Genomic DNA, 15,206 nt, shown 5'->3' with positions numbered 1-15,206 from the left:
TTCCTAGAAAAGAGGAAGGGGCTGTGTCTCCCTGCTCTTGTGAGTTACCTGTGGACGCATTAGCCCACTGTGAACCTATCTTGGGTGGGCTAGAGTAGTGTGATGTAGTAGTGGGACCATCCCCCCAAAATTTCCCGGATAAAGGGCAGTGTCCCCCAAGGGTGACCAATGGGCTGTAGAACTTTGGGGTCTTTCTGTCTCACTTACCCTGGCTGGGTCCTAGCCAGTTTGTTTAGGGTATGCACTTCCCTATTCTGCAGCCGGGCTGGGTACTTTGGGGACTTGGGGTGGCCCGGCCCTGGCCCACCCCGACCATCTCCCCCCCCCACACCCCAATCTAGAGCTGCTGGAACTGTGGGCGCAAGGCCAGCGAGACGTGCAGCGGCTGCAACGCAGCGCGCTACTGCGGCTCCTTCTGCCAGCACAAGGACTGGGAGAAGCACCACCATGTGTGTGGCCAGAGCCTGCAAGGCCCCACGGCCGTGGTGACCGACCCAGTGCCTGGACAGCCTGACGCCACTGCCAGCCTGGGCCCCTGCCTGCCCACGGGTGCTACCAGCCCTAGCGAAGCTGGCTCCACTGGGCCCTCTCGACCCGCCTCCCCCGGCCCACTGGATGCCGCGCCCCGCTGACCACTCCCAGACCCACTGCTCAGCTCACGGGCACACGCCCGCCGACCCCACCCGGCCCCAGCCACCCGGATGCTGCGCCCGGCCCTGGGAGCCCAACCATTGGAGTCACTGCTGCTACTGCTTCTCTCCAAAAGAAAACACAGAACCAACAAAAACTGCATTCAACGCAACTTCCTCAGCTACCTGATGATCTCACGCAACAACCTCTTCAAGCATCCTCAGAACCTCCCACCAAGCTTTAGACAACGGAGGGGACACTGGCCGGAGTGCCACCGGCTTGTCCACTGCCCTTCTCTCTCTCTCTCTCTCTCTCTCTCTCTCTCTCTCTCTCTCTCTCTCTCTCTCTCTCTCTCCCCGCCCCCTTCCCTCCCTCTCTTCCCCTCTTCTCCCTCTCCCTCTTTTTTCTGTCTTTATGACTTTCACACACTTTCTCTTTAATGAAAAAACTAATTGTTTGATGGCTTATATTTTCAGTGAAGAATTTTGGGGGGGTTTTATGGCAAAAAAAAAAAAAAAAAAGCTACTCAGAAATGGACAAACTGTGGGGAGGTTTCCCCTTCCTGATTGAAAAGGGAAAAAGAAAACTTATTTTATAGCAGAGATCTGAGTCGCTGTGTCACCGAAATCACCCCCAGGGGTATGTGGCTGATTCGGTGAAGACGGTAAGAAAGACTTCAGTTTCTGACCCAAGAAGCATTTTTTGGTTTCAGATTTTTTTCCTTTAATGTCAAACTCTTTGGCTTTAAGTAGAAATCCAAAAAGTTTTTTTAAAAAAAAGAAAAAGTAAAGGAAGCAAACCTGTAAACTACCTTGCCAGCTAGCCAGCCAAGGACGCCGCACACACCTCTGCTCCAAAGGAAATCCAAAAAGCAAACACGAGAAGTCAAAATCCAAAATTCGTTTGTCACTGCCAAAGTATTTTTTTTCACTGTTTTACTCCACTCTTGGGTTTGTTCAGATGTTGGTCTTTTCTTTTTATTCCGTTTTGGAGTTTGGGATATTGGGGTTTGGAGGGTTTTGCCCAACAAGAAGCGACTTTTGTTTCTTTTCAACGAGACGGCAGCGCCTTCGCTGGGCACAGAATGGCGGGCCACGCAGCCAGCCCTCAGCACCCTGCCGGCCATGTGCATGAGCGTGTATGTGTGTGTGCACGGGGCACGCCCAGCAATTCATTACACGCGTGCAGGGGAAGATAACTCTGTCTGTCCTCACGCCCTCTGTGAAATTTCATCACATTTAATTTCTTCCACTTGTGAAAAAAAGTACTAACGTGTCCTTCCCAGAGAGAGCATAATTCCGAAACAAAACTGTGACAATCTTTCGGGTTGATTCTTACGTGCTTTTCAAAGTACAAGGAGACAGCAACTGCGCCTTTAACAACTGCTTCTCCGTCTTTCCTCCTCTACCTCTTCTGCCCCTCCTCAGTGCCGCCCCACCCAACTCATCTTTGCCCCACTGCCATCCACCCCCAGTGTTCCCTATACCTTCTCTCCTTTCTTCACACTTTTGCAGAAAAAGAAAAAAACTACAAACAAGAACAGTCCGCCCTCTCTGCACCTTCTGGAGACTTGGTCAGCTGTGTATAACCCCGCGTTTCTGTCCGGCTGATCCTCAGGGGGGATGTACCCCCACTCTAGCCCTGTCCACCCCACCCCACTCAACTCCCCCAACGATCTCAAGGAGGAAATAAAGGAGTAAGGAAATTCTCACCTGTACTCAATGGGAGAACAAACAGCAGACATGGTCCATGATCTGGCATTTTCTTGCATCGCTGTAAGAAGTTCCCAGGACTGGAGTGCAATACGGGGAGTGACCAGCTACTGAAACCGGGGTTCCCAAGGGGCCCCGCCGAGAGGCAAGAAGTCAATAGTGTACGTTAATGTGAATGTATATAGTCCTTGCAGAGGTCCAAATAATGATATTCATGATGATAATGAAGAGATGTTTGCCAAATAAAAAAAAAAAATTAAGAGAAACTGCAGAAGTATGTAAAGTTTAGGAAGTCGATATTCAAAGAAATCTGAACTGTGGTCCTATGGGGAGCAATGGGTTTGTTTGATTGCTGTTATTTTTTCAGAGCTGTAGGAATTTGTTCTTTGAGTATTGAAAGAGAGGGTTCCATCTGGTTGCCAGGACTAGATGCCACGCCGGACCACGCCTGACATCGGAAACCTAATTCTGAAAGTCGAGATAGATCTATTTTATCCACCAGAAAATTCCTCGTTCCAGCCACCATCTTCGATGCCCAGTGCCGTGGGTCCATCAGTCTCTGAGAGGTTTGCTTTTGTGGGTTTCAGAAAAGCAAAGACCAGTTTGGGATCTGGGCTCTCGAGACAGCGGATGCCCACCTGTCATGTTTCCAGCCTGCTTTCTTTCTTGCAAGCGTTGAACCTATTAAAACTGGTTTCAGATGTGCAGTGGAATGCGCCTGCCTCCCCTTGGAGGTGGGCACTTTGGACTCTATTCCCACGAGGTTGTGCTGGTGAAAAGTGGTGTCAGGAGAGTGTCTGCCCTGGGTATGCTCGGGGTCTGGGGGAGGAGGGCTAAGGCCTCTGTTCACCCACATTCCTACCATCAGGACTTGGGGGCTGAGATCGAGGTCTGAAGTGAGTTGTGGAATAGCCCCTCACCTGAAGACCTGCTGATTTGCCTTGCTGGCCTCTGTTTCCCTTCCCCTCACATGGTCCTTTTTTGGGGACAAGCAAGTATGCCAGGAACACTAGCATGTTGGCCAGCTGGCAGCATCCAGGCCAGACCAACCTCCAGGGCTGAACCACAGGCTGAGGGTCCGAGGTGGGGTGGTCCCTCCCACCCCAGCTGTCGAGAAGAGGGCACACTCAAGTCAGCTATAAAAGGCTTCCTGGCACGATTCCCACATCTAGATCCCATTCACCGAGGAGCCATCACTGGCACAGGCTGCAGAAACCTGGCACGAGGGGCTTGCCACAGACCCACAGTGGAGCTTCTGCTGTGCCGAGAGCATGCCGAGAGCATCTTCAGGATTAGGGGAGGGCAGCAAGGCCGGGTGGGGGCCTGAGGTGAGGAGGTCAGGCCCAGAATGGGTGGGAGGGGGATGTCCTGGTGAGGGCAGCATCAGCCAAACCAGGCAGCTCCTCCCACCCAGGGAGGCCCGAGGAAGGTGATAGAGCTCCTTTCTATGCTTTGGGAGCTGGCATTTTTATCGGTCACTGTGCTTAGGCCCCATTTGGCCAAAGAGCTTATAGTGGAACCAAACACAGAATCAATAGCTTCAGGGTGGGGGCGGAGCTTTTGCATTAGGAGTTGGACTAAATATGAGTGTCTGTGCAGTAACTGTATCCGCACCTGGAGCACCTGCCTTTCTTATGCAAAGAGAAGTTCTAGCCTCCTACTCTCTGCTCAGAGGCCGTCCTGCTCTGGTACCTGCTGAGCTTACACACCACTGACCAGCAGTGCATGTGCAGGGGTCTCCTCCACAAGTCACGGCCAAGATCAGACACACAGGTGACCCAAAAGCTCGGTGAGATGCAGCTGCTCAGAGACTTCATTCCCACAAATCAAGCCAAAACAGCAGTTTACCTCTCCTGTTTTGAGGCCAAAAATACAGTAGGAAGGCAGCAGCCAGAGCCTGAAGCCTACAGGTGGGGACAGAAGGATGAATGCTGGCACCCGGCCCCTCTCTTTCACTCCCATGTAGAAAGCCCCCTGGCGTATGATCCTCGACCTTTCCCACCCCTTCCTCTCATCTCCTTGTTTCTCATCCTGCTCTGGACCCAGGCTGGCCTTTCTCTTAGGATGTGTCACCATCCCCAGGTGGTGTCTGGGGAAGTCTTCTGTTGGCAAAGACCAGTGCCTCCCATTCAATGTGTGGACAGGCTGGCACAACCCAGACTCCATCTGAAGAGAGAAAGTCCCCATTCTCATGCCTCACCAAGACACAGAGAAGCCTCGGGTGTTACCAGGGGCAAAGAGGAGAGCTAGAGAAAGTCTCAGGGATCCAGGAGGGTAAGGACTATAGGGTAAGAGGAGCCGAACTCCCAGGAAGGGGCTGCCCTGTGAGCCTGGCAGGTGGGGTCACTCCAGGGCCCTAAGAGGTTCAATGGCAGAGGAAAATGGACGGGAGAGAGGCAGGGGGGTGTTGGTTTTGGTTTCATCCCAATGACGTGGTGGAGAGGGATCAGTCAGGCCCTAACTTTCTCCTGTTGGCCAATTTTTCCAACTATGTCCTCAAAATGACACCAAAGCCTTTTCTCTGTTATCCATCCATCTTGCCTGTCCCAGCCCACTCTAGCTAGCATGTTTAACCATCATTTTTCCCATCTTCTCAGCCCACAATTATTTATTGATTCTTTTCTTTCATCAGTTCATCCTTCTGACCAATCTAGTCATCTGTCTGGCTTTCTATTCACCCACCTATCTACTCATTGACCCACCCACCCATCCATCTGTCCATCCATTCCTCTATCCCAACTATCACTCGATCCCATCCTCCTCCATTCATCCTTTTACCCACCCGCCTGTCTCTCCATCATCCACCCCTAAACACATCATACATGTATCTATGCATTCATCCTTCAATCTAACCCACACAACCATGCTTCAATCCATCCACCCATCCATGTCTCCATCCACTGAACCCAGAGTAGCACAACCAACCCTCTTGGTATTCCAAAGCTGTGAGGGTGACCGTGACCTTGGCTTCCCTAAAGGAATCTGCCTGTGGGCTCGGCTGCCCCCTGCTAGTGCTCCAGCCATGAGTCCAGGCCTGCTCTAAGGACAAATAAGGTTCTGCTGCAGGCATAATGGGCAGATTGGATTGATGTCCTAGCTAGTCTGGGACCACCTGCAGTGTGGTGGCCATGGGCCGAGAATGCCAGTTGAGAGGCAGCCTGCGCACCTACTAAGGGGTCCTGTGACCAGAACCACCAGTCAGGGTAAATATATTCCCTGACAAAACCCCAACATTGCAGGGTGGGGCTGCCTTGTTCTCTCCTCATTTCCAGGGTCACTGCCCAGAGGAAGTATCCTGAGGAAAAGAGGGAGAGGGGAAGAAAGAACCCAGTCTGGCTTCCCCCCAGACACCAGCATCTGGAGCCCCTCTTCTCCCAGGGTTCTCTGGTCATGCTGCCTCACTCCCATTCCCATCTTCATCCTGGGGTCCTGGACAGCTGGAAATTAGTCCTTTGGAGCTCTGGGTAAGGCAGGACTAGGCCCTGCCAAGGCTGAATTGGGCTGATGGTTGTGGGTGTTCCTGGGACTCTAGTGGCCCAGTACAAGCCCCCAACCTAGCTCTCCCCAGCCCCAGTGGCCCATTTCCATGGGCCTCCAGGGCCCTCATGCCACACAGGGCATTTTCCAAAAATGCAACTGGCAGCAGGCTCTGGGTCACAGTCCTGCTGGCAAAAGAGGAGGAAGAGAATGAGAGCAGAGGGGGTGCAGGAGCTGGACCCTGGGGTCCCGTCTGCCACCTGGATATGTCGCAGATAAGGCCTGCGGGAGCTGGGTGTCTGTGACAGCAACCTGTGCTGGTCCTCAACGTTTCAGGAAACTCCACCTTGCATGCTTTCTTTCCTTTTGTTTCAATTCGGCTGGCCGCTGGTGTGCCACTCAAAGACCCCTTGTAGCAGTAATGATATTGGGACTCAAACTGGAGCCTGTTTTTTGAATGTTAGAATAAAAGCATTGGATGCTCTTGCTCCTAGCATGGACAAGGGGCCCAGCCAGGCCAGCCATGGGCTCGCCCACTGCGTCCTCCTTGGGCTGAGGGGGTCTGGCCGTGGGAACGGGGCCAGGACACAGCCTCGCACAACCTCATGGGGAATGCATTGATTTTCCACTTTCTCTTTCTTCCTTTTTTAAAAATAATTCTCCTAAAGGAGTTGGACCTCAAGTGTTGGGTCGTTTTCCTGTAACGGGTTTTCCTCAAGCTGTGTAGGATCCGTGGCATGCTGTCCCCGTCGCGTGTCCTCTGATGTACCCTGTTCGACCTGGATGCTGTAAGACGTTATGATTCAGGTCACGTCAGTTACCTCTGTGTCGTGTAATAAAACCAACATTTGCCATCATGGCTCTGCCTCTCCTTGGGTTCTAGGAAACTCCGGCTAAGCCGCGTTTCATACATTTACTCACCAAATATATGTTGGGGGCTTTCTCAGTTCCAGGCATGTGAGACAAGGCCCTACCCCAAAGGAGTGAACGCCCACGTGACGTAGGTTGAAGTGTGAATGGGGTGCGGGTGGACACCCCCCTGCTCAGTCCACCCACAGCCTCTTATGTTCTTGACAAGAGGGGCGAACTTTCAAGGATTGTGTCCTCAAGGTGATCTGGACAACCTTGGACCCTGGATGACACCCATGGCTTCATGGACCCTGACGCCCACTGTTTGTGGCATCTCCCACAAGACCCTGAGGGTGGACACAGGACCTGAAGATGGACACCAAGGAAAGAGACACCTTGACCCCCAAGGAGCCAGGGTATTAGCCATGGCGTCCCAGCTCCCAGGGCGGGTCCCTTCCAGATCGGGTGCCCAGGACTCGGAACTCCCAGTTCGCTGGCAGCCCCTGGGGGAGGGGTGTTATTAATACTCAGGCCCAGGCTTGGAACATGGTGTATTTTGAAAGGCGTCATTGGAAAGGCCAGTGTGGGGGCGAGGCTGTCCCCACGCCAGGCGGCTGGCGGGAGCCCCAGCTGGGCCTGGTGTGTCAGCAGTCTCGGCATAGAGTGGAATGACAACGTTTTTCCATTGCAGAGGTCTGAGCTCAGAGGGAGGCCGCTGGAGGCCGGGCCTGAGTCCAGCGGCTCTCTACTTGGTGCCCTGCCTCCCATGTGGAAACAGAGGGAAAGGCCCAGGCCAGAGGCCCTCCATGGGGCCTCAGACCCACAGGAGGGAGGGGACCAACTATCTCATGTTAGGGGAGAAAGACAAAGACAGGCAGTGGCTACACCACCATCCTTATCTGGCCAGTCTTAGGCTGAAGCCCTGTCCTCAGTGCGGACATGGACGCTGCCCTTGAGGCACTCATGACTGCCAGGGGAGACTTGGGGATATATAATTTGCATGGGACAGGACAGAGGGCAAGGGCCAGGCATAGTGGTCACAAGAAAGAAGAGCAATCAGGGAGGCTCCCTGGAAGCAGTGGCCCCTCGGAGTCGTGCACATGTAAGTGTGGGCAGCTGTGTGGGCATAAGGAAAGAGGGAAGAGACAAGGAGGACCTGCATTTGAGCCGGGAGGCCTGCACATACAGGAGCACAGCTGACTAGAGGCCATGAGACTGCCTGGAGACCACCTTCCCTCGAGGGCCAAGAGGATGCCATGCAGTCTTCAGCTCAGCCTCCTGGAAGTGAGAGCAAAACTGGATGGGGTAAGGGAAGGAGAAGTTTGGTGAGGAGGCAGGGGACCTCAGCATCCCAGGGCTGGTGTAGCAGCCACAAGTGTCCCCCTGACTCATTCCCCTGTACCCATAGCCCAGAGAAGGAATGCTGCCCAGCACTGGGCTTCTAGTCCAACTCCACTGGGCCCTGCAACTCTCCCTTTCAATTCCAAGTCCCCAAGGAAGAGACCTGACTGGCCCAACTTTGACCCACTAGCTGTGGCCCGGGTCTGGCCTCTGGACTGGAGTGGGCAAATGCACTAGAGGGGTCCCCTGTAAACATGTCAGGAGGACAGAAAAGGCACAACAGGTACTCCACCAAGACAGCCAGGTGAGGACGGACGGAGGAGACCAGGGCACACAGGGACACAGGCCTGCAGTTGCCCTCCATGGGCAGCAAGTGAAGAACCATGGAGGCGGCAGAAGCAGGCCCCCGGTATCCACTGTCTGAGCTATGTGTAATTCAACCATTTTGCCCCGTGACCAAGGCAGGATTCTGGCTTCATTTAAGTGACTCCACCTAAAAGCTGGTCCAGAATGGGGGGTGGGAGAGGGATGGGTCCATGGGGAATCAGTAGGGGTTCAAGAGGAAGGACAGAGGTAAACCTCTGACCCCTGTGGCACCTACCCTGTCTTCACCCCTCCAGACCTTTGCTCAACCTGTTCCCTCTGCCCAGGCTGTCCTTGGCCCTGGCTCTGCCTGACACAGTTCATCAAGGGCAGTTCAAATGCCACCTCCTCCAGGAAGCCTACTCTGAACCCACTGGCCATCTTTCCTGCTTCTGCGTGCTCAGATAATTTGCTCATGCTTGTGTCATCCTAACAATGGCCTACTGCTGAGTGAAGTATAGCACTGAGTGAGGAGTGTGAACTGGCTATTCCAATGAGCTTCCTCATTGTCACTGCCCCTCGCTCAGGCCCGGACCAAACCTGGCTGAGCTGACATGGGGGAGGCCATCCCTGGCTCCACCTCAGCTGTGCTTTTCTCTCCACCTTGGGTATTCTGGAGGTGACAGAACTGTGAGGAACAAAGGGACAGGTCAGGAGTAAAGGCGACTAACCCCTCAGGGCCCAAAAGCCAGGGCTTGGAGCTTGACTGCAGCTGGAAGCCATTTAAGTGCTTAGTGGGTGCAGCTGGCCTTGGGGAGGGCTTAAAACCCAGGGAAGGCACCAGTAGGTGCTGGTGTGGAAATGAGTGCTAGAGGCTCCATCAGCTCACTCTGTGGTCTACCATGTGGCCTTTCCTCAGCCATGCCCTCTTCCCACCTCCAACCGAGGCCTGGCTCCAAAGGGCTTCCTCAGATTCCGAGGCCCAGGGCTGGGGGGCCTGGAGCTGGACAGAGAAGACCTCTCTGGCACCAGGGTGTGGGGACAGGAAGGAGGAGGAGACCAGGGAAGCGGAGGACAACGAGGAAGACGAGGAAGAAGCAAGCTTCCCTCTGTCTCTACTAGAGAGTGAGGACCTGGCTGAGCACCCAGTAGCTGACCAGGTAACAGCCTTGTGACCATCCAGTGGAGGCTGGCCAGGAACCTCAGGGACCCTGTGCATGGCGGTGGGGGGAGGGGAGACAGAGGAAGAAATACTGAGTTCTGACCTCAGAGGCGAAAGGGCTACTGTCCCTGCCTGGAAGAGGGTAGTGGGGATGTCCACCCCTGCATAGGCTGGAGGGGGCAAGATGGCCTCTCTGGCCTGGAGGAGCTTTTGTGTGTTGGTGAATAATTACAGGGGTTTCTCTGTAGCCCAAGTCCACATGGCCTTCCTATTCCCCTTGGAGAAGCCCCCAGCATATCCCTGAGAGGCCACTAAATCTGAGGACTAGTGGGGTCGGGCATGCCCCCCTCTGTCCTCCCTCCAGAGTAGCCTGGGGGCATTTAGCCTTGTGGCTCAACCTGGGGCTATGTGCTGGCAGGAGCTGGAGTCCATCAGACTGAAGCTGTGGGCCATGGAGCAGGCCCAGGGGCCAGAGCCACCCGGGGCTCAGGGTCCAGCGAGAAAAGAGGAGGGTTCGGGGGCCATGCTGGCCCAGCAGCTACTGAGTCCAGAGACAGGTAGGACCCAGCAAGACTCTTTCCCTAGGTGGTGGGTGGGGCCCCCAAATCCTCAGACATGCAGCCCTGAGCCCCCTTCCTCCTCTGTAAATCCAGATGGGCTATGAGCTGCTGCCAAGAAAGGGCCACTCACCAGCAGCGTTGGCCTGGCAGGCAGCAGTAAATCCTTCTAGAACAGACCCGAGAGGTGACCTCTACCCCCAGGAGTAAAACAAGCCACAAATGTGAGGTGCCTGACTTTAGCAGCTGTTGAGGGGCCCCCAACCCTCTCCTGAGGCTGTTCTCTCCCCAGGCTGCCCCTGCCCTGGGACCCCTGTGGAGAAGATGGAAGTGGACCACAGATCCATCTATGTGGGCAATGTGAGCACAGGCGGGGAACAAGATGGGATCCCTTCAGGGGGCGCCCTGCGTCTGCTGCCTCCTTCTGGCTGTGAGGATTAAGGGAAGGGAAATGTGTAGGGGTCAAACTCAGAGCCACACAGGCCCAGGGGAGACGCAGGAGGGCGGGGTCGAAAGAAGCGGGGAAGAGCCTGGGGCCTGTGTCATCGAGAGTTCTAATTTCCCAGCATGAGCTAGGAGTTGGGATTTCCACATGAAATCTCTCAACTGGTCAATCACTGGCAATGAATTCCACTTTAAAAAGTCGCGCATTCTTTGTACATGCCAAATAAACATAGTGGGGGGAGGGGGCGCCTACCATGTATGGGGTGTATGTCCCAGTCTCCAGTCTGTCCTCAGCCTGGGTGTTACCACCCACACCCTGGGGTTCAGTCAAACCCTCCGTACCAAGAACACATGCCGCGGGAGGCTCTGGGAGGGTGAGGCCTCTGCAGGAGCCCCCACACACCAGGGCAGTGCCTGTGACAGGTGGACTACGGGGGAACCGCCAAAGAGCTGGAGGCCTACTTCAACCACTGCGGGGAGGTCCAGCGGGTCACCATCCTGTGTGACAAGTTCTCTGGACACCCCAAAGGGTCAGTACAGGGCCAGGGGGAGGGGGCCTGGCACCCCAGGGTGCTGCCCAGCATGGGCCACTTGGGGTGCGCCCTCACCAGTCCCTGTCCCACCCCAGCTATGCCTACGTAGAGTTTACCAGTGAGAGCTCAGTTCAGGCTGCTGTGGAGCTGAATGAGAGCATCTTCCGAGGCCGGGTCATCAAGGTGCGTGTCCCACACGAGTCACCAGGGCACCTCGAGGTGGGGGGCACTAGGGTGTGCAGGCTCTGCTCTGAGCATCCCTACATTAACCCATTAATCCCCTGAGGTGCATAGGGAGGCTGACACACAGCTCACCAGCCTGACCCTTCTCCAATCTCCCAGTACCTCTGGGCACACCTGCTGGGCAGCAGGGGTGGGGTGGAGGCACCTCAGACCCCAGAGAGTTTGGCCTGGGTGTGTGGCACTGGGGAAGCTCCCCTTCCAAGCCAGACTCTGCCCCCTACAGGGGGAGGTGTTGGCTCAACAGAGGCACATCACATGGCCAGAGCTATGGCTGGACAGTTTAGGCCTAAGTGGGGATCTTGGGAAGGTCCAGAACAAGTTTAGGGTCCGATGCCTTGGGAAGCCCCGTGCTCTGGGGCCCGTGCCTACCTACCTGTGAGCCTCTAGCAAAGAAGTCCAGGAAGCCTTCCTGGAGGCAGCATTAGCCCTGGGCTCTGCCCTGGGGAGGGGATTCAGGATGCACCAGGGAGAAGGATGGGAGAACAGGGGTCTTGGGCCACTCGGCCTTTGGTTTCAGGTGCTGCCCAAAAGGACCAACTTACCAGGGATCAGCTCCACAGACCGAGGGGGCCTGCAGAAACACCTAGGCACCAGGGGGGCACCCTTCCCCCGCAGCAGCCTCCAGGGTGGTGCTCGCTTCAGACCACAAGGGCGGAATAGGTGAGTGCTGGTGGGCAGGGCACAGCCCTGGGTGGGCACTCACCTCCCATTCTCTCTCTGCACAGGGGGCGTGGAAGAGTCTCACTGTGGTATTCACCGTACTGAATGAAGGACAGCTGCAAAGGACAGCCGCGATTTTGAGAGTGGGCCTGGGTCAGGAGTATATAGCTGTGCTCCCTGGGGGACCACTTACTTCAGGGGGCTGGGGCCAGAGGGCTGTGGGCTCATACAGCAGGGTGGGGAGAAAAGCGAGAGGCCAGAGGAGAAATTCAGGGTTCATAGAGAGCTGCCTCTACATCCGGAAGAACAGTCCCCTTTGCTCTGAAGGACGACCCACTAAGGCTTTACACAGTGGCTCGGACCCCACTGCTGAAGCCACAAGTCACGAAGCAAGGTTCGAGGTGGGCCTGGCAAGAGAATGTTACTTGGGGCTTTGGAGGGCTCTGGGAAAATCCTCGGGCTGGTGAGGCCCAGGCAGTGCTGAGTCAGCTCGGGGTTGGCATACTCAGGACTCATCAACTAACTAGTTTTAAAGAAAAATAGAAATATGTATCTTAATGGTAAAGCATAAATTATTAAATTTGAATATTTTTTTAAAGCACATGACAATAGACCTCCCTTTATTTGTCTCTCTTGGACACGTGTTCGCTCTCATTCTCAGGTCCAGACTCTAAAGAGAAAGGCGGGAGGTGGGATGCAGCTGTAGGGCCAAGACCCGTTTCTACCTTACTTCACTGCTAACAGTGAACTGGCACTGTTGGGGTTTACAGTGTCACCGCGGGCCCTGTGCTACAGGGGAAGCTGTAGCTGATTCTGTCTTAACCTAGGTCTGGTGGCCTCCAGGGCACACGCTGTCCCCACAGTGGGTGACCCAGACGACTGCCTCTATGTGTCCTCATGTGTGAGGCACACCTGGAGCAGGCCTGGCCCTCATCAGAAGTTCAGGAAGCAGAAAGGAGTTTTCCATACTAGGTACCCTGATCACCATCCTCTCTGAAGCAGACATGCCTGGCTTTCTCCCTGAAGATGCACTATGTTCTCTATCCCCTGACTGCATTCAGAGCTGGGAAAGGAAGCCTAGGGCCAAGTACAAACACACTTGGTTCTGGTGTTAAATAACTACTCGTGAACCTTCCCTGTGCTTTTCCAAAGCAACTCTCTCTGCCTTGTTATGCTTATTGATTATGAATTCCTTAAGCTTCTAACAGAGCTGCTCTGTGCTTCGATCTGTATGTGGGTTGGTGGCCACCCAGTTAGTCCACAGGTGGGTTGGTTCCCATCTCTATCCCTGGTCCCCCCCTCTCCAGCACCTGGATAGCATTTTCTGGAGAGGATGGGCCACTTTGTTGCTTTCCACCCTCATGCCTCTGACTTCACCCCTCAGGCCAGGTCCACATTCCCCTTATGACCTGTAGTCAATGTGGGCCCTAGTAGTGGGGTGAGTGATGGCCCTCCCAAAAAAGATGTCCACATCCTAATCTCCAGAACCTGTGAATGTGACCTTATTTGGAAAAGGGATCTTTGCAGACGTGATTAAGTTAAAGGTCTTGAAATGAGATCATCCTGGATCATCTAGGTTAGCCCTAAATCCAGTGACACACATTGGATCTATGAGACACACAGACACACAGAGGAGAAGACGATACGAAGATGGAGGCAGAGGTTGGAGTGATGCATCTATAAGCCAAGGTGTTCGAAGAACCACTGGCAGCCGCCAGAAGCTGGAGAGAGGACTGGAATAGATCCTCGCACAGAACCTCCAGAAGGAATCTGCTCTGCTGATACCCTGATTCTGATTGGCCTCCAGAACTGTGAGAGAGTAAATTTCTGTTGTTTTAAGTCTCTTCCCTGTGAGTGAAAAGGTAGGTAGGAGGGCTGAGTGTCAGGGGACCTTGCCAAGGCCACCCAGCAGCTCAGGGCAGAGCCAGGCTTGGCTCTGGAGTCTCTGTGTGTGGTCTGCACCATGAGCAGTGGGGGCTGCAGGAAGGCCCCCGGATGTAGTTTCCTAGGCTGCAGTTTATGTAGCATCAGGCAGATAATGCCAACTCCTCCCTGGCTAGCACTTTAGGCCAGAGGTCCTCAACCTTTTTGGCACCAGGGACTGGTACTCTAATGCCTGACAATCTGAGGTGGAGCTGAGGTGGTGATGCTAGCGCTGGGGAGCGGCTGCAAATACCCCTGGCTTAGGCCATTCTCCTCAGCAAAGGCAATGTGCGTTGGCCTTGATGAACTCATCGTGTATGCTGGCTTTTCTGTAAGGCGCCACTGGCAGTCTTTTAGCCCAAGTAGTTCCTTTTTGGAAGCATTTTCTTGATCCCTTGTGTGTGGCCACTTTGAGGAAAGTAGGCCCAGGGATCCTTCCTCTCCTGTGGATTTCAAATCTGATCAGACCAAGGTGGAGGGAGAATGGAAAGCACTCCTGGGTGGGGCCACCAAGTGGGCAGCAAGGGCTCAGAGTAGTAACCCACTGAGCAGACCCGCATGGCTGTGTCTAGAAAAAGCTGAAGACACATGGCTGCCCTGAGGGAGAGAGGGAGAGGTGCTCATGCTGGAGGGGAGACTGAACTGCTGGCAGTGAACTTTAGGAGAAATCACCTGGAGCAATAGCCAAGGGCTGACTAGGAGCTGAACCCAAGGGGCTCAGCCATGGAGTGACAGGGGACAGGCAGGCAGATGGCCTTAAATGAGGCCGACTTCAAGTATAGAGATGCAAAAAGATAACATGAAACTGCCATCTAACAGTTTTGCGAGCAGAACAAAGGCTAGCAGATTGCTTCTAATCTTTTAATTTCTTCAGGCTTAAAATGAGATGCTTGGATGTGTGTGAAAACTAAAAATAAATTAGTAAATAAGTCAATAAATAAATAGTGTGTGAAAACTCTGTAATGTAGAAAGCATTTATGGGTTGGTCTGGCTATACCTACAGAAAAACCCAAGTAGCAATGGGTTCCACAATATAGGGGTTTATTTTCTCACATCAAAAATTGCTGAACACAAGTAACCCAGGGCTGGTATGTCAGCAAAGATCCAGGCTCCCACTAGCTTTTTGTTCCCCTGTTCTGAGTAGATAACTTATGTGCTCAATGTGGCTCCCTATTTGCCAGCGGTATCGACTTGTAAAATATCTTTCCTGCAAATTCTTCCTATTACTTACATGTTGCCCCCAATAACACTGAGGTTCAGTTAGTAAGGAAGCCAGGGAGAATGGATACTGTGTCAGCAACTTGCAGTCCATACCAGAGCCACTACTGAGGCAGGAGAGATTACTACTGAAACCTCAACCATGACTCCAGGG

The 15,206-nt window shown here is 54.0% G+C and overlaps 2 protein-coding genes across 7 annotated transcripts in view; both read left to right on the top strand.

Moving 5' to 3' along the window:
* The window catches only part of CBFA2T3 (CBFA2/RUNX1 partner transcriptional co-repressor 3), an 88,245-nt gene extending 87,094 nt beyond the window's left edge, over window positions 1–1,151 (top strand). For 5 of the 6 annotated variants that reach the window (XM_016129439.2, XM_016129438.2, XM_016129440.2 and 2 more), the window contains one exon: window positions 342–632. In XM_016129439.2, the coding sequence (XP_015984925.2) occupies window positions 342–632 (291 nt within the window). Of the gene's footprint in view, window positions 1–341 lie in introns of all 6 variants that reach the window. The other variant, XM_036231550.1, reaches the window with a different exon arrangement.
* Window positions 1,152–9,214: 8,063 nt separating this feature from the next.
* On the top strand, window positions 9,215–12,871 carry PABPN1L (PABPN1 like, cytoplasmic). Its single transcript, XM_016129484.2, has 7 exons — window positions 9,215–9,472; window positions 9,893–10,031; window positions 10,324–10,391; window positions 10,899–11,005; window positions 11,104–11,191; window positions 11,769–11,911; window positions 11,977–12,871. The coding sequence occupies exons 1-7, from the start codon at window positions 9,215–9,217 to the stop codon at window positions 12,014–12,016; spliced, it is 843 nt and encodes a 280-aa protein (XP_015984970.2). The 3' UTR covers window positions 12,017–12,871.
* Window positions 12,872–15,206: the final 2,335 nt, after the last annotated feature.

This window comes from Rousettus aegyptiacus, unplaced genomic scaffold, assembly GCF_014176215.1.
Source record: "Rousettus aegyptiacus isolate mRouAeg1 unplaced genomic scaffold, mRouAeg1.p scaffold_m13_p_14, whole genome shotgun sequence".
NCBI lineage: Eukaryota > Metazoa > Chordata > Mammalia > Chiroptera > Pteropodidae > Rousettus > Rousettus aegyptiacus.
The sequence above is the reverse complement of the archived record's forward strand: the minus strand, read 5'-3'. Positions and strand labels throughout refer to the sequence as shown.

What these genes read in the sequence shown, in the direction of transcription:
- PABPN1L (XM_016129484.2), top strand. Translation starts at nt 9,215, where the DNA reads ATGTGGCCTTTCCTCAGCCATGCCCTCTTCCCACCTCCAACCGAGGCC. An exon ending in GCTACTGAGTCCAGAGACAG is followed by an intron (nt 10,032 to 10,323) that starts GTAGGACCCAGC and finishes TTCTCTCCCCAG; the next exon opens with GCTGCCCCTGCCCTGGGACC. An exon ending in TTCTCTGGACACCCCAAAGG is followed by an intron (nt 11,006 to 11,103) that starts GTCAGTACAGGG and finishes GTCCCACCCCAG; the next exon opens with CTATGCCTACGTAGAGTTTA.